General features: G+C 36.8%; 3 protein-coding genes and 1 long non-coding RNA gene across 7 annotated transcripts in view; 1 reads left to right on the top strand and 3 right to left on the bottom strand.

The window, feature by feature from the left end:
• LOC140799968 (nudix hydrolase 3) overlaps nt 1–1,642 on the bottom strand; it is a 34,926-nt gene extending 33,284 nt beyond the window's left edge. For both annotated transcript variants that reach the window (XR_012111131.1, XM_073154564.1), the window contains exons 1-2: nt 1,419–1,642; nt 1,151–1,330 (exon numbers count right to left, since the gene is read on the bottom strand). Coding sequence is in view for 1 of the 2 variants with exons in the window: in XM_073154564.1 (XP_073010665.1) it covers nt 1,151–1,330; nt 1,419–1,498 (260 nt within the window). In the remaining variant the exon portion in view is untranslated. The remainder of the gene's footprint in view (nt 1–1,150; nt 1,331–1,418) is intronic.
• A 2,020-nt stretch (nt 1,643–3,662) lies between these two features.
• Nucleotides 3,663–10,224, top strand: LOC140800055 (uncharacterized). Of its 3 annotated transcripts, none has more exons than XM_073154693.1 (6): nt 3,663–3,990; nt 4,096–4,231; nt 4,598–4,689; nt 5,674–5,797; nt 7,479–7,590; nt 10,090–10,224. In XM_073154693.1, exons 1-5 carry the CDS (start codon nt 3,725–3,727, stop codon nt 7,587–7,589), a joined length of 729 nt encoding a protein of 242 aa, XP_073010794.1. In that variant the 5' UTR covers nt 3,663–3,724; the 3' UTR covers nt 7,590; nt 10,090–10,224. The 3 variants fall into 3 exon arrangements, with proteins under 3 accessions (XP_073010794.1, XP_073010796.1, XP_073010797.1); XM_073154695.1 differs by lacking the exon at nt 10,090–10,224 and adding an exon at nt 8,292–8,962; XM_073154696.1 differs by having other exon boundaries at nt 3,846–3,990; nt 4,119–4,231.
• LOC140800056 (uncharacterized) lies at nt 9,728–10,123 on the bottom strand. Its single transcript, XR_012111139.1, has 2 exons — nt 9,983–10,123; nt 9,728–9,896 (listed from the first exon to the last, which is right to left on the bottom strand). It is a non-coding gene; the product is annotated as an uncharacterized lncRNA (long non-coding RNA).
• An 872-nt stretch (nt 10,225–11,096) lies between the features above and the next one.
• LOC140800054 (protein TIC 55, chloroplastic) lies at nt 11,097–13,546 on the bottom strand. The gene is made up of 3 exons (XM_073154692.1): nt 12,962–13,546; nt 12,477–12,579; nt 11,097–12,370 (listed from the first exon to the last, which is right to left on the bottom strand). Exons 1-3 carry the CDS (start codon nt 13,369–13,371, stop codon nt 11,252–11,254), a joined length of 1,632 nt encoding a protein of 543 aa, XP_073010793.1. The 5' UTR covers nt 13,372–13,546; the 3' UTR covers nt 11,097–11,251.
• Between the last annotated feature and the right edge of the window lie 9,640 nt (nt 13,547–23,186).

Below are 23,186 nucleotides of genomic sequence, written 5' to 3'. Positions count from 1 at the left end.
TCAAAACAATTAACTGATAAAGAGTTGAAAGAACATCGAAAGGTCTTTGTTTCTATCGTGATGAGTGGCATAAGGGGCCTCGTTGTGAGCAAAAGAGATTATTGATGATTGAACCAGGTCTAGACCTCGAGGTTGCCACTTGGAGCCCTATGATTATCAAAGAAAAAAATTTAGTGTTCATTCATTCCCAACCTTGAAGGCGAGGTTGTTCTTAGGAATAGAGAATGATACAACTATATATAAGGCTGTCAAAACAATCAAGCCGGCTTGATAACGCTCGATCAAGCTTAGCTGGAAACGAGTTGAGCTGAGCTTGATCTTCAAAATAGGATCAAAAATAATTGCAAGCCAAGCTTGATCAAAGCCAGCTCAATCAAATAAGCTAGAATAAGGCTCGAAATATATATAATATATATATATATATATATATATATATAATATGAATAATATTTTCTATATTATACTACAATTCTCTTATATTTTAAGATTTACTTAAATGGATTTTTATGTACTTTGATCTTATAAAGTTTAGTTCTAAATTTTAATTCTATTAGTTTATATTTTTTTAATTATATTTTATTTTAAACTTGATTCAAGCTTAATTTAATTCAAGGTTGCATAAAATTTGGCTTGACTTGATTAAGGCTTGAAATTGTTTATTGGTCGGTTCGTTTAGGCTCGAGCTCCACTCGAGCTCAAAATTGGCTCAAATTAAAATAATTTCAGTTCAAGCTTGAGCACAAATATAGGCTCGAAATTAATTTCAATTCAAGTTTGGTCAGAGCTTGGCCTGATCAAGCTTGGCTAAATTACATCCCTAACGGTATACCAATAGTATTAGGAATTAACTGGTTTTTCCTTATTAAACTATTTCCTTTTCTTGATATTCCCTATTCTTTTCCTCTTATTCTTTATTTTCTGTTGTCATTTCGAGTTAGGAACGTGGTCCTAACAGTGATGAACCATGCCTGGCCATCCATCTCAAATTGGAGAATGTAGATCGTTATCAAACTGATCGCAATTAGATCAACAAAAAACGGCATATTTAGGGCAACGACCCATCAAACAAGGCCGATATCTACCAACACAACAATTCTGATTCCAAACCATCTAAGAAAACGAAAAAAAAAAAACTTCAGGATTCCTCTACCTGGCGCTCAAAAGGGAAGAATCCCCCGCCGAGATGTGTCCCGCGCTGGAGATATCCCATAACCCGGGCCACGAGTCCTTGCAATCGGCTCGCCTCTGCAAGAGGAGCTCCCGAGTGCTCTCCGAGTAGATCCAAACGTGCACCGCTCGATGGTAATCCCCATCGGAATGAACGAGGCTCCTGAGATCGAAAGAATCGGATCAAAAATTGGAGGGGAGATCAGAAAGAAGAAGAGGTGCTCTTGGGTTAAGGAGATGGGAAGACGAACCTAGGCTTGGAAACGCCGGTCTTCTCCCCGGTCATCGTGAGGACGTCGAGGTATTCTTCTTCGTGGTGGGAATCCGCCATGGGAGACAACAGGAAAGTGAGAGCGAGAGAGAGAGAGACGGTGATCGGAGCGGAGGGCGAGTTCGTTAGTTTCTTTCTCCTTTTACTATTTTTTTTTCATTTAAGAAAAGGATATATGGATTAATTAACTGCCCCGATTACAATAATAAGCTTCAGCAGCCAAAATATGTATCATGAAAGAAAAATGAGCGAGGATACTATCACGGACCATGGAGCCTAAATACTGGCTGGGCCTTCATAATGTTAACGAGTAGTAAGGAATCAATTTTTATGATCATGTGAGTGATGCCGTGGTGGCGAATGCACACAAGAGTCTTCTCGAGGTCAATAGCTTTCGCAGCAAGGGAGGAGTACTAAAAAATGAGCCGTTAGTGTTGAGCTCAAAGAATGTTGGCAAGACGAATAAGATGAGGTGGAGAGGGTTAGCTCAATTATTCAATATATATATTGAAGTAATATCTAGCCTATAGTCTACAAGGCTTGTGATGATAAAAAAAAAATGTTAGATTTAAAATATGATCTTTTTACATGATTACTACCAAAAGTTGCAAAATATCATAAATTTTGTTACATTCTTTATCATATCAAAATTGCCGCATCTTTTTGAATTGTCAATGCTTGAAAAGATTAGTAGCAATTAAGATATAATTCTCTTAGCCCTATTTGATTGCCGAAGAAATCTTGTTTAGCTATCCTAATTTTTATTCTTAAAATTATACCTCTAATCTAAAATAAAAAAAATAAGTGCTTAGTTGTAAGCTAGAATATCAGTATAATAATTATTTTTTATGTAATAGAAAATTATTAAAAGTACAAATAAAAAATAGAAATTAACTTAAAAACTCTTGATAGTGGAAATTATTCAAATTAAAGTATTCTCATTTTATGCGATTCATATTTATAGGGACAATTTATACTTATTGGTATGTATTGCACACTTGAGTAAGAACATGTCGAAAATTTGCGTAAAAATATAATAAAAACTTTTAAGAATGAGATAGGCGGGTAATATAACAAAGAAATTATAATAATACATGTAAAACTTGTTTAGTCAATTTAGTTTTGCCTTCACTTTAGAAATAAAAGTAAATTCTATAATAAATTATTATTAAAATAAAGTTTTTATTTCAAAAAATAATTATTCGTTCACTTGTATTTTAAAATAAGAGTGTAATAATTAACTTTGATGTGATATAAAATATAAAAAGTTATGTATTTTACTTTTTATGAAATTATTTTAAATATTATTTGATTTGATACAAAATAAGTTGGTGTGATTGATATCAAAATAAATTAGTAATTGAGTTTGTACGCCATATAAAATATATTTTTGATAAATAGTGTTTGTATTATAGAATATGATTATTATGATATTTAGTTGTTATTTTAAAATAAAGAGTATTCTAGAATAAAATAAATGTTACCGAAGTAAATGAGAGATTAAAGTGGTATCCTTTAATCTATAAAATAGAAATCCCTATTAAGTAACCAAACTAGGGCCTTAAAAATTTTATAGGTAGTGATAGTGTGATACTTTGATTTATGATCAAAATGGTAAAATATAGGGTTAAATACACTTTACCCTTGTATACTTATGTCTAAAATTATTTTATCCCTATATATTTCTAAAAGTCTAAATCAGTTATTATAATTACAACAAAAGTGAGATCATTAGCTTTTTCATCCAAATTAACGGAGCGCACCAAAAGAATTTAAATGCCGAGCTAAATCCCTTCGTTTTTAATTTTTATAGATAAAACTGCCGTCTTATATAAGTATTTCTTCCTCTTTAAAAGATACCATGTTTTATTCTTTCTTTCTAGATTGTGCTAATTATATAGCAAATTTTATTAAACCTAGTCTTTTATAATGTTTAATAGTTATATCACAATTAAGAACAAGGCAAATTTGAGATTAAAAAAATTAGATAAAAAACCTACCTATTTTGCCTAATAAATAAAATGGGGGGTATTTTGGTCATTTGGGTGCGCTCAATTAACAAAGTGAAGATTTCTATTTAATCGTAAGTAAGTAGATAGACCGGTTTGAAAATTTTTGAAGTATAACGGTAAACTGATTTTGGGGATGTAAAATGTACTTAACCTTATAATATATTTAATCCTTCTAACAACGAATGCTGACGACTGTAAGTTGCGGTCGCGGAACGAACTGTTTAACCTTCACTCCCAATCGGAAGTAGCTGACGACACTTCAAAGAAGTCCTCCATGGCCGCCTCTATTCCCCAAACCCAGCTCAGAAAGAAACGGAAGCGAAGCCCCCGCGAGAGCAATCCCTTGATCGCCAAGTACTGGCGCCAGCGCTACTCCCTATTCTCCCTCTACGACCGCGGCATCCGAATGGACGACGAGGGTTGGTTCTCCGTCACCCCTGAGGCTATTGCCGCCGCCCACGCCGCACGCGCCGCCGCCACCGACCTCGTCGTCGACTGCTTCGCCGGCGTCGGCGGCAATGCCATTCAGTTCGCCGCGAGGTATTCCAAAGAGGCGGGATTGGGGCCTAGAGATTTATAAGATTCTTCTTCTTTTTTTCCTTTTTTGGTGTAAAGTTTGGAAATTTTTTTTTTTTTTTTTGACAGGGGATGCTATGTTGTTGCTGTAGAAATTGATCCTTGGAAGGTGAGGTGCGCGGTTCGTAATGCGAAGATATACGGAGTGGAGGATCGAATCGATTTCGTTGTTGGTGATTTCTTTCTCCTCGCGCCATTTCTGAAGGTACGCGCATGGATACTACAAAAGAGCAGCTAATCTTATTTTTGGGGGGTAGATATGCGGTTAGAACCCTACATTTTCACTATTTGCAAACTGCAACACAATAAACTGTAAGCTAGGTTGATGTTTGACACGGCTGCAGAAAAAGGAAATACTCTATTACACTTAGTTCTTTAAAATCAGTGATGTAGTTGACATAACCTCTTTTTTTTTATCATTCTTAGCAAATACTTGAATTATTGGATTCTAACCAGAAATTCTCTTAAATGTGGGGCGATAGGCAAATTTCACTAAGTTATCGTTAAGGAGGATTTGCTGCATTGCTGAATTTAAATTGCACTGTCAACCTGATTATTCTCATTTGATCAGGGTGATGTTGTGTTCATTTCACCACCATGGGGGGGTCCATCATATAGCAAAGTCAAAAGTTTCACTCTTGATATGCTGAAGCCAAAAGATGGGTACATTCTTTTCTGAGAAGTGATCTGCGAATTATTTTTTTCGACTCATTTAATCTTCAGGAAACGAGAAGTTAGACATCTAATATGAGCTCAAAAGATTGAAAGAAGGAACTTGTCAATTCATAAATGTTAGGTTTTTATTGATCAACTCCAATTATGGTAATCTTAGTTCTGCTTATCAGTTGCAGTCTTGAAGTATATGGTCTTGTAAGCATTAGGATTGTGGTCATATAATCAGCATACTCTAGTACAGCTATTCATAGTAGGCCTAGAAGATGGTAATTATGCCCTAACTCTTCCTGTACATTCTTTGGAGTGAGGCATTGCAAAAGCAATTTTGGAAACTAATATCTGAGTTGCATTGTTGCTTCTCAGATTTCAAATTCTTTCTTCCAGTTGAGGTGTGAAGTGCCAAACTATCCACCTTTCCATGGGAGTCATAGATTCTTTGAGCTCAAAATATGTAGCTGTTGTCTAACAGACAAAGAGCCAAGGAAGCTGTCTTTCAAGCTGTAGAAATTAAATAAATGCAGAATGATGGACATGGAATACCATGGATTCTAGTGCTGGGAGGCATGTAGGTGTTGGCACAGCACAAAAAACATTGGTATGGTATAGCATTATAGAAAGCTGTGTCTTGTCCTGTACGATTCTCAGCCTCGGTGTCACGCTGGTGCACCACCAGTACGCCTCATGTTGACAGCACATAGAAACCCTGAGTAATACATACAAAGCAAGCACACTAGGGAAGTTATTTTTTATCACTTGACCGCTCAATGTCATGCCCTTTGGTACTGAGGTATCTTAACCAGTATTCCTATAAGGTTCTGTTTCCAAATAACTAGTATGCTGCCTACCATTTGTAATCCTTTTGAGTTTTGCTTTATATATTTTGGATTTCTAGCCATCTCGGGGGTTATATTATATGAATGGAACCTATGTTGGAAATATAGAAACTGATACCGGTGTTTTCTTTTAGGGCAGATTTTCAATATTTCAAGTTGCCCAGAGAATAACACCAAATATCATTATGTTCTTGCCGCGCAATGTGGACATAAACCAAGTGGAGGAACTTTCTTGGTTGTCTTCCCCTCCCCTAAGTGTAGAGGTACACCTCAAATTGCTCAAGTTGTCATAATCTATGTCTAAAGCCATTTCTAATATATATGTCACATCTAGTAAACTAGGTCTAACCACTGTAATCAGATTTCACAAAAAACCGAAGATATTTTAGTTGTCAGGAATGTTAAATTGTTAATAGTACTAGATCAGCCATCACTTAAAAATGACAATATAAGAAGTACATTGTGGAACTGCGAAGGACAAGGTACTATGGTACTTCTATATAGGATGGTATTGCAACATTGTATGGGGAATCAAGAACTTAACCCTCTGTTCACTTCAGGAATATTTTTTTTTAAATTTTGGAATACAACTCCTTATTCAAAATAATAGGGAAACATCATAAAAACCTTATTCTAGAATACAAACATTATTTATCAAAATTGCATCTTATATCACACACTAATCCAATAAATAATTTATCCTTAGTATCTATCCCATCAACTTACTTTATATCAAATCAAATAATTTTTATGGTAATTTCGTAAAAAACAGAACACATTTTTTGTATTTTTTCTTTCACTTTATATCACATCAAAAATAACTATTACACCCTTATCCCAAAATACAATTAAATATTTATATCAAATCAAAAATAATTATTACACCCTTATTCTAAAATACAAGTGAACATTTATATCGCATCAAAAATAATTACTCACCCTTATTCCAAAATACAAGTAAACAGTTATATCGCATCAAAAGTAATTATTACACCTTTATTTCAAAATACAAGTAAATATTTATATCGCATCAAAATTAATTATTACACCTTTATTTTAAAATACAAATAAATATTTATATCGCATCAAAATTAATTATTACACCCTTATTCTAAAATACAAGTAAACATAAGAATAGTTATTCTTAGAATAAAAATCTAATTTTAGGAATAACAAAAAGAACTATCATTCTAGAATTGATCTTATTCCTAAAGTAAATGATGTCTAAGGGAATGGTAGACATCTTTCTAATAGCATGCTGTAATATTGCCCTGACAGGAGTTCATAGATAAATTTTTTGTCTGGTTAGGAGAGGTAGATAGTTCAGTTGCATGTTCCTTCAATATGATTTCTCTCTGCCCTTGCTTTGCCTTCTCTAGAGTGCTGAAAGAAATTGGTTGTTGTCATCTCTGATCTCCTAAAAGAACTCGAAAGGTACTTCCTTTGTATCCTCTGCATCCCATTGAAGATGCGTAATGCTACCTCCTACTTTTAGCTTCCACCATCGTCATTAGAGGTAGCATTACGCATCTTCAATGGGATGCAGGGGAAAAGACCAGACAAAACAAAGGTACACCGAGGGCATAGTTAATGACAATATACCTCCATAAGAGCAATTCCATCTGCAAAAGTTAAAGTGGATACTTCAAGCAAGATAGACCTACTCATTAGCGTCATCAATTAAAAAGGGTGTATTATTAGCATTAAACCTTACGACTTGACCAAAGAAAATGCATCGGCCAGGATATTTCCCGTTGAGGTGCTTTGAACATGTAGATATTCCATAGGAATACTGCATTATGACATTTATTTATTGTACCTAATTTTGAACATGTAGATATATTTTTAATCCTTTTATCATCTCTGTTAATGTTTCTTGTTGAATGTTTACTCTTGCACACATGAGATGCCCCTATCGTTTGTTATAACAATCTCAATATGCAGATCGAAGAGAATTACATTAAGGGACGTTTGAAAGGAGTTACTGCTTACTTTGGCAATATTGCATCAGGATCAGCTGGATTTCTACAATTGTGCTCAGGCACAACTTCATGAGGTAAATTGTAAAATGAATCTTCTTTCTGTCTCCCTCCTATGTATATCAGATTCCTATTACCAGTTACGATCTTCTGTAAAATGTTATTGAGTTGGGGCAAATGCAAAAGTCTTTATCTGATGAAGTACTCTTTTCCCTGCAACTTGCCTATAGAAGTTAACTGGACTTGTCTAAATTTCAACGGTAATCATTGTTTGCTGGTTCCTTATTGTCTGTCCTTTTTCAAATATGTTGACCAGAAAGACGAGGACAAAGACATAACAAAGATTGTGTAAGTGCATGAAATATAACTCAAATCCCTTTCTAGAGTCATATTTTGTTGTCTTTTTCCTATCACTCTACTTGCCGATAGAAGTAGGAAAGGAAGTTGTAAACATGAAGCATCATTTTATTTGCATTTGCTGAAATCTAAGGTTAGTTATTTGAAGACCATCTCTTTGTTGCAAATTAGTTTTGGGTACATGTAGGTCTGATCACAACTTGAGTTCCTTTACATGGTTATATTTATTTTCCTTTTTCTTATTATTAAACTTTCAATTAAAAGTTTGAAGGGAAGTTAAAGTTGTTTCACGCCTTTATGTTTGCATGATGAAATCTAATGTTAGTTTAGTACACGATTTCCTTTGTCACATGCATATCTTTTGGGCATTGCTTCCCCAGCTCCCAGTTCTAAGATAAACCTGTGATGCCTTGACAATCAGGCTCAGGCGGGTTTGATGCAACCAGGAGCTTTTTGCAATTTTTTGAGGTTGTCTGCAAGAGAATCTATTTGCTGGTGCTGTCATTACAAGATTGTGACATTTGAGAAGGATATCATGTTAAAAATTGGCTCAAATTCAGTTTCAGCAAAATATCAACATTTCTGTGCCGCGCGTTCGAACGGGCCCTGGGGGCGTTCGAATGCGGGCTCCAGACAGAGAGCAGTCTGTGATGCAGGCGTTCGAACGGCCCCAGCCGCATTCGAACGTGAGCCAACCCGAGAGCAGCAGTTTCTGCAGGCGTTCGAACGGGGCTTTGGCCGTTCGAACGCCAGTCTGCATTTGCACTAGGCGCGTTCGAACGCGCCCCGAGGGCGTTCGAACACGCCCCGAGGGCGTTCGAACGCGATGCGGAAAAACCCAATTCTGAACCGGGCCTATAAATAGAAATGTTGGGTTTTAGGGTTGAGCGTGGGCATTTTGCAAGAGAGAAAAGCTTGTAAGGGAGAGCCACCATTGTTTAGAGAGAGATTAGAGTTGTAATCTCTTTGTATTTGAAGATTTGCATAGTGGATTGAAGATTGCTCCGCCCGTGGACGTAGGCACATCGCCGAACCACGTAAATCGTGTCTCTCCCTCTTTTCTCTTCATGATTTGCATTGATTTGGTGTTCATGTTTGTGATTACCTTGGGTATTTGAAGTTCTCTACAACTAGCATCTTGCATTTGGAGTTCTCACATAGATATTGATATTAGCTTTGCTAATATTTGGTTTGCCCCAAATTATTGCTATTCCACTTGGATTTGTTTGAGGGTGAAGGGTTTTGCTTCCGCTTCCTTCACCCATTTGAGTATTTTGCACAACATATCAATGAAAAAGGAGTTCGTCCCTTAGAAGTTAAACCATCATCTATCAAAGGGAAGCTAGCCATCAAGAGCACTTTTATGTGTGATACTCAAAATTTGAACAAATCACAACCTGCAAATTAAGGAGAGGTTTCTATATCCCCTTGACCTGTGTAACTTATGAAGCACCAACTGTTAACTGATGCACCTCTATCAACAAGAAGAAAGACCTGAAGTATTTTTCCCCTCTTTTTTTTTCACCTATGCAACTTTATTTTGAGGTGCATTTCAGGAAGAATATAGTTGTTTCTGATCAAAGCCCTTGACATCTTTGTTGCTGGAAACAATGCTAATATGTCTGATCTATGCTAATTGTTCATATAACTATTCAACACTGGCTGATGTTACAACAGCACATAGTCTTCCCGGTTTAATTAGTTGAAACATACTAATGCCCAGTTTAGTTACATTTGATATCAGTTTTACTTCTATCTATTTTCCTTCTAAGCCTGTTGTGATTTTAAGTTTTTTACTTGAAATTGTTAGGCATGCAAAGCACAGGTTGATTGCTATAAATAAAATTTCTTATGATCTTTGGTAACACCATAATCTTTATTTTTTTTTATAGCAATTACTGTCAAATACAACTACTCTTGAGTAATGTTACTAGTTAAGCCATCGCAGGGGCTTCTCTTCTTTTTTTTCTTCCTATCTCCTTGGTCATCCTGCCATCAGTTGAAACCTATGTGGCAGGCGTATAACCTTCAAAAAAGGAAAAAATATATATAATCATTAATCAAACATACTTTTAAATTAAGAAAATCACAAGATGCATTAGTGAAACATACATATCAAGCTTACTTCCACATTTAGTTCCAGTAGGAAGAGGCTGGTTGCATTTTTCTGCAACATAGACTACCTTCTCCATGCTGATCAATGTGGATTATACTGGCAGATGCAAATCAAATCTACTTGCTGCAGCTGGTGACAACAACTAATTGAGGGCTCTATTATCTCTCCTTTGTCCTGTACATACTCTTGGCAATGGAGAAATATCTTCACCAAGTCTGATGCAGATCAGCTTCCTGGCTGGAGACTAGGGTTACCGGTAGGGCTACTGCCAAGGCTAAGAACAAGCAGTGCAGAGTTTGCCATCAGTCCTCTCTAGTAGAATATTGTAATCTCTCTACTGGTGTTGTTGTAATGGGCACAAGAATGGAGAGGGCCTAGTACCTATTTATAGTGAAGAGTTTGTCAACAATATCAACTTCGGGATTGTTGTAGAATGGAGAGCGTTACAAAGGAGAGGAATCTTAAATAGTACGAGGTAGAGACAGAAGTGTTGTAATATGTATTGCTGAGATAGAGCTACTGCCAATTGTTAGAAGAATAAGCTGTGATTTGTTAATCTTCGCATTAAGAAGTAGAAGGTAGATACAAAATGGATGTAATTTGTACTGCTGTGAGGAGATAGAGTTGCTGCCAATTGTTAAAATTAAAATGGTATGGTCAGCTACTTATTTTCATATGAATCTCTAATATATCCTTCAAATTTGGTTATGAGAAGATTGAGAAATGTCAATCTGACCTTTGAGTTGGACAAATGTATGTCTTATTCAATATCAATAAATTATATCTCCATATGATATTTATCCACGCATAAACTAATATGAATGTCAAGATAGAGCTTTTACTTTCAATCCCTTCTACATGCATGTTTTTACCAACAAGTAAGAATTATATCATGTTTAATGTTGCCTAACTCTATCTATTTGTTTCAACCAACCACTCAGTATAAATAGAGAGAAACAGGTGAGATTTGAACTCATGACCTGTTGATCATTCACTCTAAATTTCTTCCTAGATAATCACTAATTTAAAATTGTAAACTATTAAATAATGGACCGATAATATATATTATGGCTTAGTATATAATCTCGTAGTGCATCTTAGACCACAAGATTACTGGAAAAGATGCTGTTCAACAACCTTTTATTAATAAATTTAGCATTAATGCTTAAATTAATCTATCACAACTTCCAGAAAAACCAAGCATCATCCTATAGTATCTAACATATGCCATCCTTCTTGCCATCGAATCTTACACTTTCAAACACTCACAATCTTCTATGAGTTCTAATAAAGTTTGTTGTTATGAGAGCAACAACACTAGAGAAAGCATGAGACCCAGCCAAGAGAACCCCAGAAGCAACCAAGAACGCAACCTTCCACTTCCTCGCAGAAGCCAAGACTGCAGCAGCCAAAGCAGCAGCAGCGAGAATTCTGAACGCATTCACCCACACTTGGAATTCTCTAACAACACCTCTACAACTCTTGCAATGCACCACATGGCGGTAGTATCTATTAGCCAAGTTGGGCGCATGCAAACTCCCTACCCCTCCCTTGGCCGGAAAAGAAGCCGAAATCCCGGCCACGAGCCCAGCCGGCGCGTGTTCGACAACCGCCGGCTTCTCCGGTAGCCGAACGCTGCTGTGCCCGAAGTAGTAAGGCATGCCATGGCCAACCTTGTCCATCCACTTCCTATACTCCACCACCCAAGTGTCTGAAGACTTGAGGTTAAGATACAAGTCCTTAGTAGCCACGTTCTCCCTCATCAAAACTTCATTCTGGGATGACAAAAAGCCCATGTCTTGCTCAAATACCTTGCCTGCATTCTGGTGCAGGAACCATTTGGGCACCACCTTTGCCAAAAAGGACCTCGTACTTGCTCCAAATCTCACTATGAGCATCGACTTCCCTTGCCCCGCGGGTCTACAGAGGAAAAGAGCTGAGAAGTATTGCTTGACGCCATTCTTATCCGTGAATTCTAAGTCGTTCGAGAGCACGCACGGGGCTTGGAAACGAAGGAAGTTCAAGAGGTTGGGGTTCCTGGATCGACCCCATTGCCCGGCGAAGCCACGTGGGGTCCGCTCCGTGACGTGGAAGACGAGCGGCTGGGCGTCTTCTCGCTTCGCCGTCCAATCCGTGCGGTCGTGGGAGATGGCCACGTGGGCGGGATCCATGAGGTTCTCCAAGAGGATGGAGTGGTCGTAGGGGAGCTCGTGGATAGTGGATAAGTCCTGGAAGCCGGGGCGGGAATAGTGGTCAAATAAGGGGAGCTTATCGGGGTTGGGCGGGGTGTTATCCGACATCCAGACCCACACCACGCCTTGGGAGTCGCGGACTTGGTACGTCTTCGTGCAGGCGTTGCGTGGGATCTTGGCTCCCGCCGGCAACTGCATGAGTTCTCCGGGTTAAGTTTGGATCCAAGACGGTCTTCTCTCTTTTTTTTTTTTCTAAATAATTGGAACCGAGGGGAGGGAATTAATAATAGATTGAGACCTGAGGTATCTTGGTGCATTTGCCGTCGCCGTCGAACTGCCAACCGTGATAGAGGCATTCTAGTTTTCCGTCAACTAGCTGACCCTCGGAGAGTTTCGCCAATCTAGAAATTTTCGACATAAAAATTTAAGTATTTACAAAGATTGACGAGATTATAATTAGTTTATTTCTATTTGATGCTGTCCTATTGCTGCCTAATCCCAACAATCAAAGCATAACTTATGTGCAAGTTTGAGTAGAAACAGAGGATAGCAAGGGAAAAGCTTACTTTGATTCCTCTAATGGCCGTCTTTGGACTCATGCAGTAAAGTGGGTCTATGACCTCAAAGATTTTCCTTATTTTGAATGGTTTCTTACATTAATTCTTTGCGCAGCACTCAATTTAAGATCCAAGGTAATCTTTTTCATATTTAAATAGCAAATATTTGACAATAATTTATGAGGCAAAAATCTTAAGCTGATAGAGAACGATCGGATTGACGTACCTATGCGGACATCGATCCTCATGGCACCGGAGTACACCGTCGCCATCCCGGTACAGCACGATCTGCTTGTCGAAAACCGTGAGCCCTATCCCTGCGTCATCGGGCACCTCCGCCGACAAATAGAGAGGGTACCACTCCTCCCTCCAGTCATACTCCACCGCTCCGGCCACCTCCGCCGCCTCCTTCGGATGCAACACTTCCTCCTCCTCCTGGACCCCCTCCACCACGGCGGCCCAGCATTCTCCAGTCCACTTCTTTCCTCCTCTCCTCCTCAAAACTCCCCTTTGTGTGTAGTTACTGCAACCACTGCTGCTACCGAAAGAAGTGGCAAGAAGAGTAGTATGGATTGGCTCAAGTGTTCGAACGCTGGAAGAGAGAAGAAAAGGATACGAGGGACAGAGAAGTGCCATCTAGTGATCACTGCTTCTTTCTCAAAGAAGGGGGGAGATGGGAGGAGTCTCTTTATTTCTCACCACACATTTGAGGCAGCGTATAGTTTAGCTCGGAAAAATGCAACCTTATCTGATAAGAAATGGTGAAAATATTTTTGGTTGGCTACGAGGCCATGCACGGTCCCTTGTGCGTATTTCCTTCCTTTTTCTTGCAGAAGAGAAGGACAATTATTGGCAGATTCGGACCACTGGGCCTAGATCTTGCGGGGATTGCAAGAAGTAGAACTATTCACGTCATTGAATGAGTCAAGAGGTTTATTTTTCTTAAATTTGATCATTTCTTGTGTGATTGATTTAATTACTAACCTTATCTTTTCTTTTGTTATAATCTTTTATCCTCGCAAATTCTCCTCTTTCTTTTGTTATATTTTTATCCTATCTTTGAGTGGCGATTCCTTGTTCGGTCTTTAGTGAGTCAGTTAATGACTATGATACAAGCACTCATTTAAAAGTCGCCTCTATAATCCGAGAGTATAAGAGGTAAATGTCACTGTTTGGAGTCATCAAAGTTTTCCATACAAGTAGGGTTAGCATTACTCGAGCTCATAACCTTGCCAATTTTGCTCTTCAAAATATAAAATTATAAGAAATAGATCGATCCACGGATCCAATTGTAATATGTCTGTTTAATGGATTATCCACGGACTTTCTTAAAAAATAAAAAATTTGCATATAGCAACTTATATTTTAATAAAATTAATATTTATATTTTATATTTTTACTATTTATAAATTGAGTCCTATGATTTAGCGAATATGTGCAGAAGATATTTTACCTTTAGATTAGTTAGTTAAACTTAACCAAATCTCTGAGTTAAGTTAACTATATTAAAAAATTATAAAAATACTATCAACTAAATCATACTAAGGATATTTTAGTTATTTTAAAAATAAAATATCTCTACTTAACAGAATATTCTTACGGTATTAGTTTAAATCTAATCCAGAGTATTTTCTGCGCATATTGACTAAATTAAAGGGTTTACTGGAAGTTTTTAGCCATGCATTTATCTGTTGCATCCATTAACTATTCCACCCTTGATTACCTTCTAAATTTTTTATCATGGATATAAGACTTCGTCTAGCCCAGTACTCTATTCAATGGTAAATCCATCGGACTTATCAGCAGCTTGCAACAAGTAAATGTTAATATTTAAATGGGATACTTAGTTAAGACAAAGACTCCAATATAATGTTTTTAGAGCATGCACCTTACTGCACAGTGGGCATAAGAAAAGATTTCAAGACATTATCAGTTAATTTTTAGATCAATTAATTCTCAAACGAGGCATTTAGTCAAAATAGATATTCTTATTTGTTTATTCTCAAAATAAAATCTTAATTAATAAAAAAATAATTATTTTTTTGTGTTAACTTCTATTCTAAAATAAAGATGTAATAACTAATTTTGCCGTGATATATAAAAAATAAGAAGAAAAAAGAGTATATCTTTTATGAAATTATGCAGAGTACCCAAGTAAATTGAAGAGATAAATAAGTAATTGAGTTAATGTATACTATAAGATATAACCGTAATGAATAGTATTTGTATTCTAAATTATGATTGTTACAAATAAATAATTGTGTTAAAGAATTAGATAAAAAAAGTTATTCTGAAAATAAACTGCGCCTAATATGAAAACGGGGTATAATTAAGTATGTTTAGGTATAATAACTCTATAATTATGTATATATGTTTAGGTGTATAAATAACCATTATCTAAAACGCCGTCTAATGTACAGTCCCTGGCCTATAATTTATATTCCCCCTCAAGCTGGAAATAACCATCCAGACCACTAGGATCTGTCGATCATCCAGTAGACTGTAGACTGTAGACTGTGGTTACAGAAGAGAGCAGTATACGGATCCTGTCAAGAAGAGTCAAAGACAAGACCCCTCAGCTATGCCAGTTGATTAACATGGATCATGAACAAATCCCTCTCGTCCTTAGCATTTAATCAGCACTCGTTAGATTTGGCATTCATTTCATCCACTATTCATCAAACTGTGCCTCGTTTTATTACCCTACTTGTTAGAAGAAGACAAGATCACAAAGTAATGGCAGGAAAAGCTCTAATGGGGTTTCTGCGAATTATGAGCAGATCCATACGTTTGTGCTCACTGAGTTGCAGATAACCTTCTCAAGGAGAAATTAGCTGCAATTCCCAAATACTGTTCACTTTATGTACCTCTATAGTTGTTGATCTCATATAGTCATATGTACGAGATTGTTGATAAGAATCCTATTTGACATTGGATCTAACTAGCTTAGTGAAGGCTAAATTGGAGATGATTAGTTTTCCTAAGCGAGCTAAATGAATTAGGAATTAATTAGGGTTCAATAATAGGCCAAAAATTATCGTTGGTATTACCCCTTTCTAATCCCAGACAATGGGCCTCGATTTGGATCACTTCCCCTCTTTTGTTGAGGCTCGGAGAAGCCCAATTGTGGGTTCCCTATTCAGTGCCAGTAAAACTATCGAGTTCTCGTCGTCTTCCTTTGTGGACCATGGCAACCCTTCTATCACCTTTCCTAGTTGCCCCCACCTCTACCAAGCCTCTTGCCGGACCTCCTTCCCCTTCCCTAGTGTCTAAGCCATCTCGCCCTATGCCATCTCCTTTCTCGACATCGTTGGTTTCCATACTCACGTAACCTCGTTGAGTAGGGTTGTCAGGCTTGACGAACAGCTCGGGCTTGGCTCGGGTTCGGCTCGGCCTCGGCTCGAATGAAGCTCGAATCCGGCTCGGCTCGATCAGAGCTGAGCCGAGCCCGAGCCGTCGTAACAAGCTCAAAATTAATATCGAGCCAAGCCTAAGCTAGAGTCGGCTCACTTAGGCTTGGCTCGATAGCCTCGATAGCCTAACTAGTTATAACTAAGAACACGTGGCATAAATAAATATTGTCACGTATCCCTTACTAACCCATCATCACCTGTAACCCATTCAATATTCATCACCCTCACCTACCCCACCCCTCACCCATCACTTCACCCTACCTATCACGTCACCTTCCCCATCCTCAATTCCCTCACCCACCCTCACCTTCACCCTCACTCTCACCCTCATCCTCATCCACCTAATCACCACTCATAACCTCACCCCACGCGCCGCCACCTCCTCTCTCTCCGCCCTCCATCGGTAAGCCACCACCACAGCGCCATACCTTCCTCTCCGTCAGCCTCCTCCACCTCCTCCGTTGGCCTCCTCCTCATCCACTCCGTTGGCTTCCTCTTCCTCCTCGTTCACTCCGTCGGCTTCCTCCTCCTTCTTCATTCACCATCTCCTTATTGTCGCCTCCTCCTCCATCCATTTTCGACTCCTTCTACAAGCCGCCGTCCATGCCGCCATCGCCCACGCCGCCACCACCTCATCCTCTAATTAAGCCCGAGCTTTGCTCATGCTCGATTAGACTCAGCTCGAGCTCGGGTCGAGTTGAGCTGAGCCGAGCCTGAGCAAAACTATGAGGCTCGAAAATAATTTCGAGCCGAGCCATAGCCAGAGCCAGCTCGCTCAGGCTCAACTCGTTTACACCCCTATCGTCGAGTCAGTCGTGAGCCTCTTCCTTTCCTTTAACAACCCCTTCCGCCTTCCCCACCTTTATTTTAGTTGTCCAGTTATGAGAATTTGTGTTAGGTTTTTCAGCCCATTTCGAGTTGGCACTTAGTCTAAGCCTAGTTTGGATATTTTTATTTATTATCTATATATTGTGAATTTAGTAGTAATACAATATTTTATCATATACCTCCTTGGGACTAGTGCAAGCTTCCGAGCGAACTAAATTCAAAGCGGAGCATTCTCGTGAACATTAGCATTTCAAGTATTTTATGATGTGTTAAGTTTTACACTATAACACTTTATATATGACACGGTAGGTTTAGCTTATATAGCTATACACTATTCATCAACATGATGGTTGACATGACCAGCTTTAACATGATTTAATAATAATGTTTTTATTATACTTATTTATTGATATGTTAATATTGTGATTATATAGTAATATATCGTTAGCACATATGCACTACCACGAGGGTAGTAGCTCCTATGTCTCAACAATATTTGACACATTATAGTCAAAGTAGGGGGCAGAGTAGTTATATTCTAGTATTATATAGTAGGGTCAATGTTTGAGTTCTCTGTGGATTCTAGACAATTACATTATTTGTCGGGCTAAGATGAGCAATTATACTATCGATTAAAATTAAACTATTTAGGATATTTAAGTTGGAGGTTGGAATATAGGATGATGTGATATGGCAGTATTTGATGATGTAAGGTGAAGGTATTCTTAGGCGGCGACTCATGATTTTCGCTTCATGCAATGATCTCATAGTGGCAACGATGACAGAGGTGGGGATATAGCTTACGAATAAGGTCTTTAGTCTATGGCGGCGGATGATTAATAAGCTATCTGTCAGGTGATGGACATATAATTTTACTACTATGATCTATCATCTTTGGGGCCATTTATGTTAGACAAGTACGAGAAATGACTGATGAACCTAATGATAGGCATGATGAGTACCTACGGTGCGATGAAAAGCGTTAGTATACACTAGAGTTGAAATGTGCTAACTAATATATTTGTATGTATGTCCATTATTATAATGATGATCAATTATTTATATATTCATGCATTTATCATATTGGATATACTTATATACATTTTATTTTATCAGTGATAGTGTCACTTGTAGATTGACTGTTGTCTCTGGCAGAAATTACTCGGCTTAGCTCAATTACTTGGCTTAGTTGATCGCTCAACGGTGCAGTTAGCTTAGAGGAGCAGCTCGGTAGCGCGATGATTTAGAACAATGTCTCAGTGGCGTTTAGTTCGAAATAATAGTTCAACGAAGTCACACAATGACTTAATATATTAGCTAAAGCTTTATGGAGTCTTAGTGCCATTGTTTCTAGGGAGTGTTGCTTATATCTAATCTTCGGGCTCTTGTATGATAAAAAATAATATTTATAGAGCAAGAATTATTATTGTTAGATTAAACATAAATAAAAATAACTATTATACTCGTACTTTATCTTTTAAACTCCTCTTGTCTACTAAATTATATGAAAATATTTTTGTTATTTTAAAAAGATTATTTTGTGCATAACAACGCTCGCCATATAAATCATTTCCCAAAACTTTACCCAGAAGACCATATCGTTCCATTGTAAGTATTTCCTGCACAGAAATTGATGCAGAAAAGTTAATTGAGATCAATAAAATATTTACAAACGGCGGCACTACCGAGAATCGAAATAAAAAGAAGTCCAGCATCTTGTATTTCATATAAATTTGGGGTAAAAAAATATATATTTTTACAAATCACACCCTATAATTTTAACTATTTTGTAATCGACATCGTCTTTCAAAATGATATAACTGGACAACTCTTATTTTTTTTATAATTCTCATTTAACACTCTAATATTATTTTCTTGACTAAAATATCTTATTATTTTCTTGACTAAAATATCTTATTATTTTCTCTCATTTATATATCTATTCACTATCTTTTTTACCCATCTCTTCCCTCCTCATCATTGTCATCCTCATCGTGGCGGCCACCTTTTCATCTTCCCCCTCCCTCGCCTCGATAAAAAAATAAGAAAATTTTAAATATTTATAAATTATTTTATATATTATAATGAAATATTTTTTTAGTATCGTCTAAATTAATTTAGGATGTTAAATAAAAATTATAAAGATAAATAAGACGTTAAATTATAAAATTATAAAAAAGAGCGTGAGTTATAAATTAGATAAAATATAGTGTGATTTATAAAAAATTAAAAATATATATATAGAAAGTGAGATCCACCCACAAATAGACATGATCAAAGGGCCCAGCCCGCCCGTGCCCGGCCCGACCCTGCCCGGCCCGGACCCAATTTAGGCTCGGCTCGGCCCGAGCCCGAACTATCCATGGGCGGCACGGGCCAGCCCTTTGCCCGCTCGACCCGGCCTGAAAGTCCGCCCGTTTGGCCCGCAACTATGCTCGCCCGTCTGCTATAGTACTTTGCCCGTCTGCTACAGTACTTTACCATTGCTATAGTAAAAAAATTTGTATTGTACCGTTTTGCATTATTTTAATCACACCTTTAAAAATTTTTAATTTATTTTAATTATTTTTTAAATTGAGGAATATAAATATTTTTTAAAAATAGCTAAAATATGGGTTGGGCCGAGTGATTGGTTGGTCGGGCCGACCCGGCCCGACCGGCTAGCCCAATCTCTCACGGGCCGACGGGCGGTAACGGGCTAGACTATTCTAGCCTAGCCCGAATCGGATCCGGCTCGAGTGATTGGTGGGTCGGGCCGTGAATAAATACTTAAGTCTGGTTGGCCCGAAAAGCCCGGTTCGAACCCGGCCCGGCTCGCCCGATGATCATGTCTACCCAAAAATGACTAATCATACCTCCCATCCGTGGAAATCTGGAAACTTTTTCGGACGAACTCGCAAACTTCACGAGTATTCATGTTGGATTGGCCTACTTTTGCATTTAAAAGCTGAGTTTTTTACTGTTATAACTCTCGCGCACCAAATTATCTAATCCACGTGGATGCCATCAGATAGATATAACTCTGCTAGCAAAGTGATTTATTTATTTATCATCTTTACTTTACTAAAAATGCTTATCATTGCATTGGTAGCAATTTTTATTATTTTAAATTGCTATTTTAGAAGGTGATTTATTTCAACCAAAACATGGAATAGATATATCTTGATAGACTTGCGTGATGGAAGAAGGTGGGAGAGGATGCCAATGGCAAGAGACAGTTAAGAAGGAGATAAAAACACAATGCCAATTTTAATTATCAGATTTCTTCCCAATTAAGGTTTCCTTCACATATTTATAGAGACTCACCCTAAGGATCCAAACAACTAAATTAAAATCCTAACAAACCAATTATTCTCGCCGCGGTGCGTTTGAACGCGCCCGATCGCGTTCGAACGCGCAAATACCGTTATCTGTCATTGTGAATGCGTGTAGAAGTTGAACGATCACATTCGAATGCAGATCTCTGGCGTTGGAACGCCCCATTGGCAAAATTTTTTATTCTCTCATGCAAATATAAATTAGATAAATAGGCTCATCATAGTGAACTCAATGCTGCGAGTGAATCTAATCCGACCGAGTCGTATCAAGTTCAAAGTTGATATATTTTGTGTAGAGATTATCACTTATAACAATCACATAATAGTTGCCAATAATATAGCACTAAAATTATTAAAAAAAATCTTTTTGGATTTGAATTCCAACTATATGGATTTCGTTGAGAATGGAATTCAAATTCAAAAAATATCCTAACCCGATACTACCTATAACACTATATTTTCCTTATTTTCTCCTCAACATAAAATATCTTCTAAATTTACTATTTTTTCACGTCACAAAGAAGTGATACACAACTAAATCATTTTAGAATAAAACACCCAACTTTTTTAAATTGATTTAAAAGAACTTCTTCAAAATTAAGAAATGAAAAATAGCTAATCAGTTTAATTTTAGAGTTAGAAGTACATCCAAACGCCGAGTAAACGTCTTTGTGTTTAATTTCAATCTTCTTAATCCATTCCAACCTCTTTAAATTAAATGGGTCGAGTAAGATTAATATGTTTAAGTTGAATATGTTAATCGTTAAAAATGGGCTCAAATTCAGTTTCAGTAAGTTTTAAGTATGTACCCGTATTTTCTGTGCTAGTGCGTTCCAACGGGTCCTGGGGCATTCGAACACGGTTTCCAGACAGAGGCTGTGTGTTGCAGGCGTTCAAACGGCCCAGCTGCATTTGAACGCAGATCTCAACCCGAGAGCATTATTGATGCAAACATTCGAACGTCACTTGAGTTCCGCAGTGTTGTTACCCCACGGGTGTTCGAACACCTTGTGAAAAAGCCTCAATCTGAACCTGCCCTATAAATACTAAAGTAAGTTTTTTAGGGTTTAGTTGTTGGAAGAAAATTTATAAAGGTGAGATACCATTGTAAAGAGAGTAATTAAAGTTGCTAAAACTCTTTGTAATTGATGAATTTGCATAGTGAAAAATATTGTTCTGCCGTGGACATATGCAATTCGTTAAACCACGTAAATCATGTCTCCTCTCTCTCTCTCTCTCTATTATCTCTATTGTTTCCGTTCTTATGATTAGTTGCATTAGAGTGCTTAATATGTGATTATAACTTGTTTATTGCTATTTTATCACTATTAACACCATATTATAGTTTTTTTCAAATTTGGATTTTTTTCTATTACTATCCCATTGTGTACTTAATCTCCAGGCCTCCGAGATTAATTGAGCCTTTTATAAACTTAGGTGGCTAAGATTAATACAAGTACTCTTCTCTTTTTATAAAAAGTTAAACATGTTACTTTATATAATATTAAAACAATTTAACTCTAATACATTTAATCCATTTCATTTTTAAGGATATTTGCACTTAAAACTCTAAATTATTTCCTATTTTTACATTCACTATCTTAACTTTGTAAAACATCCAAAATGTTATTTTTCCTAGCTATTGGTTAGATTTTCTATAAAAAAAATTACGATTAATTTAAATTCTTAGAGTCCATTTTACTTTTTATTTTATAGAAAAAATAAAAATTTACGCATAACGCCATGCCTTATAATAAAATCGTGATTTACATCATATATTTTTATATTAGTAAATTGAGCTGTATGATTTAATAAATATATGCAGAAAATATCTTACCGTTAAATATGTTAATTAACTTAAGTTAACTATGCCAAAAAAAAATATAAAAATATCATCTGCTAAATTATAATTGCCAGACTTATATTAAGAATATTTTAGTTAATCTTTTAAAAAGATTTATATTTGATGGATATTTCAATCTGATCCAAACTGTATTAGTTCACATTCGGCTGAAAAGCTTTTGTCCAAGTTCTGAAAGGAGAGGACGAGATGATAAAGGTAAGTAAGAAAATGTACTTATTATGTGCGAAGGTGATAACGCTTATGTTAAGAATTAGATCTGAATTGATACGAGATAATAAAATTATAAAAATTTAGGTAACAGTAGCCTCATGAGTTAGGGTTCTAATGGCTCTAGTTTTACCTAAATCGGAGATCAGGATGAAAAGTTAAAAAATAAAATAGTAGAAATAGATCTGAACAGGACAGTACGGTAAATATCCGATGTTGCGGCAGTCGCCAGAGGGTGGCGGACAACCAAGGATAGTGGTGAACGGCCCCGTAAGGTAGGCTAGGGTTTGAAAGCATTAGATGTTCTATAGCTATGATCTACTCCTAGAAAGATAACGACGATCTGCGGCTACGGTAAAAAATAAGGATAATAAGTAATACAAGATAAATAAACTTAATTAACTCAATATTCATTACATAATAGTTAATTAGGGCTGCACTCCACAATTCTTATCTTTCTCAAATTAATCATTCATTTCGCTGTAGATAGATTCTAAATTTGGAGAATTCATCAATACCAAAGTTGTAGATCCTGTAGAATATCTGCTAGAATATTTTTCTAAAACTGGGTGGAAGTTAACTGAACTAAATTTAGTTAATTAAATAAATTTTAACTTACTTAGACTCTAACAAAACTATATAAGTAAAATAAATAAAATAACTAGACTCGATCCATTGAGCCCAATGTCCTTAAAAAATGTGATCCAATTTAACCCGAATTACATCAGCTTATCTAATTATACACCTAAATTTAACTCAGAATATTATTTAAACATATTAAATAATATAGAGCTTGATTTATAAATAGTTAAAATATTGAGT

Source organism: Typha latifolia, chromosome 13 (genome assembly GCF_019914945.1).
Source record: "Typha latifolia isolate L0001 chromosome 13, TyphaL0001v2, whole genome shotgun sequence".
Taxonomy (NCBI): Eukaryota; Viridiplantae; Streptophyta; class Magnoliopsida; order Poales; family Typhaceae; genus Typha; species Typha latifolia.
This window is presented reverse-complemented; position numbering and strand designations above follow the sequence as displayed.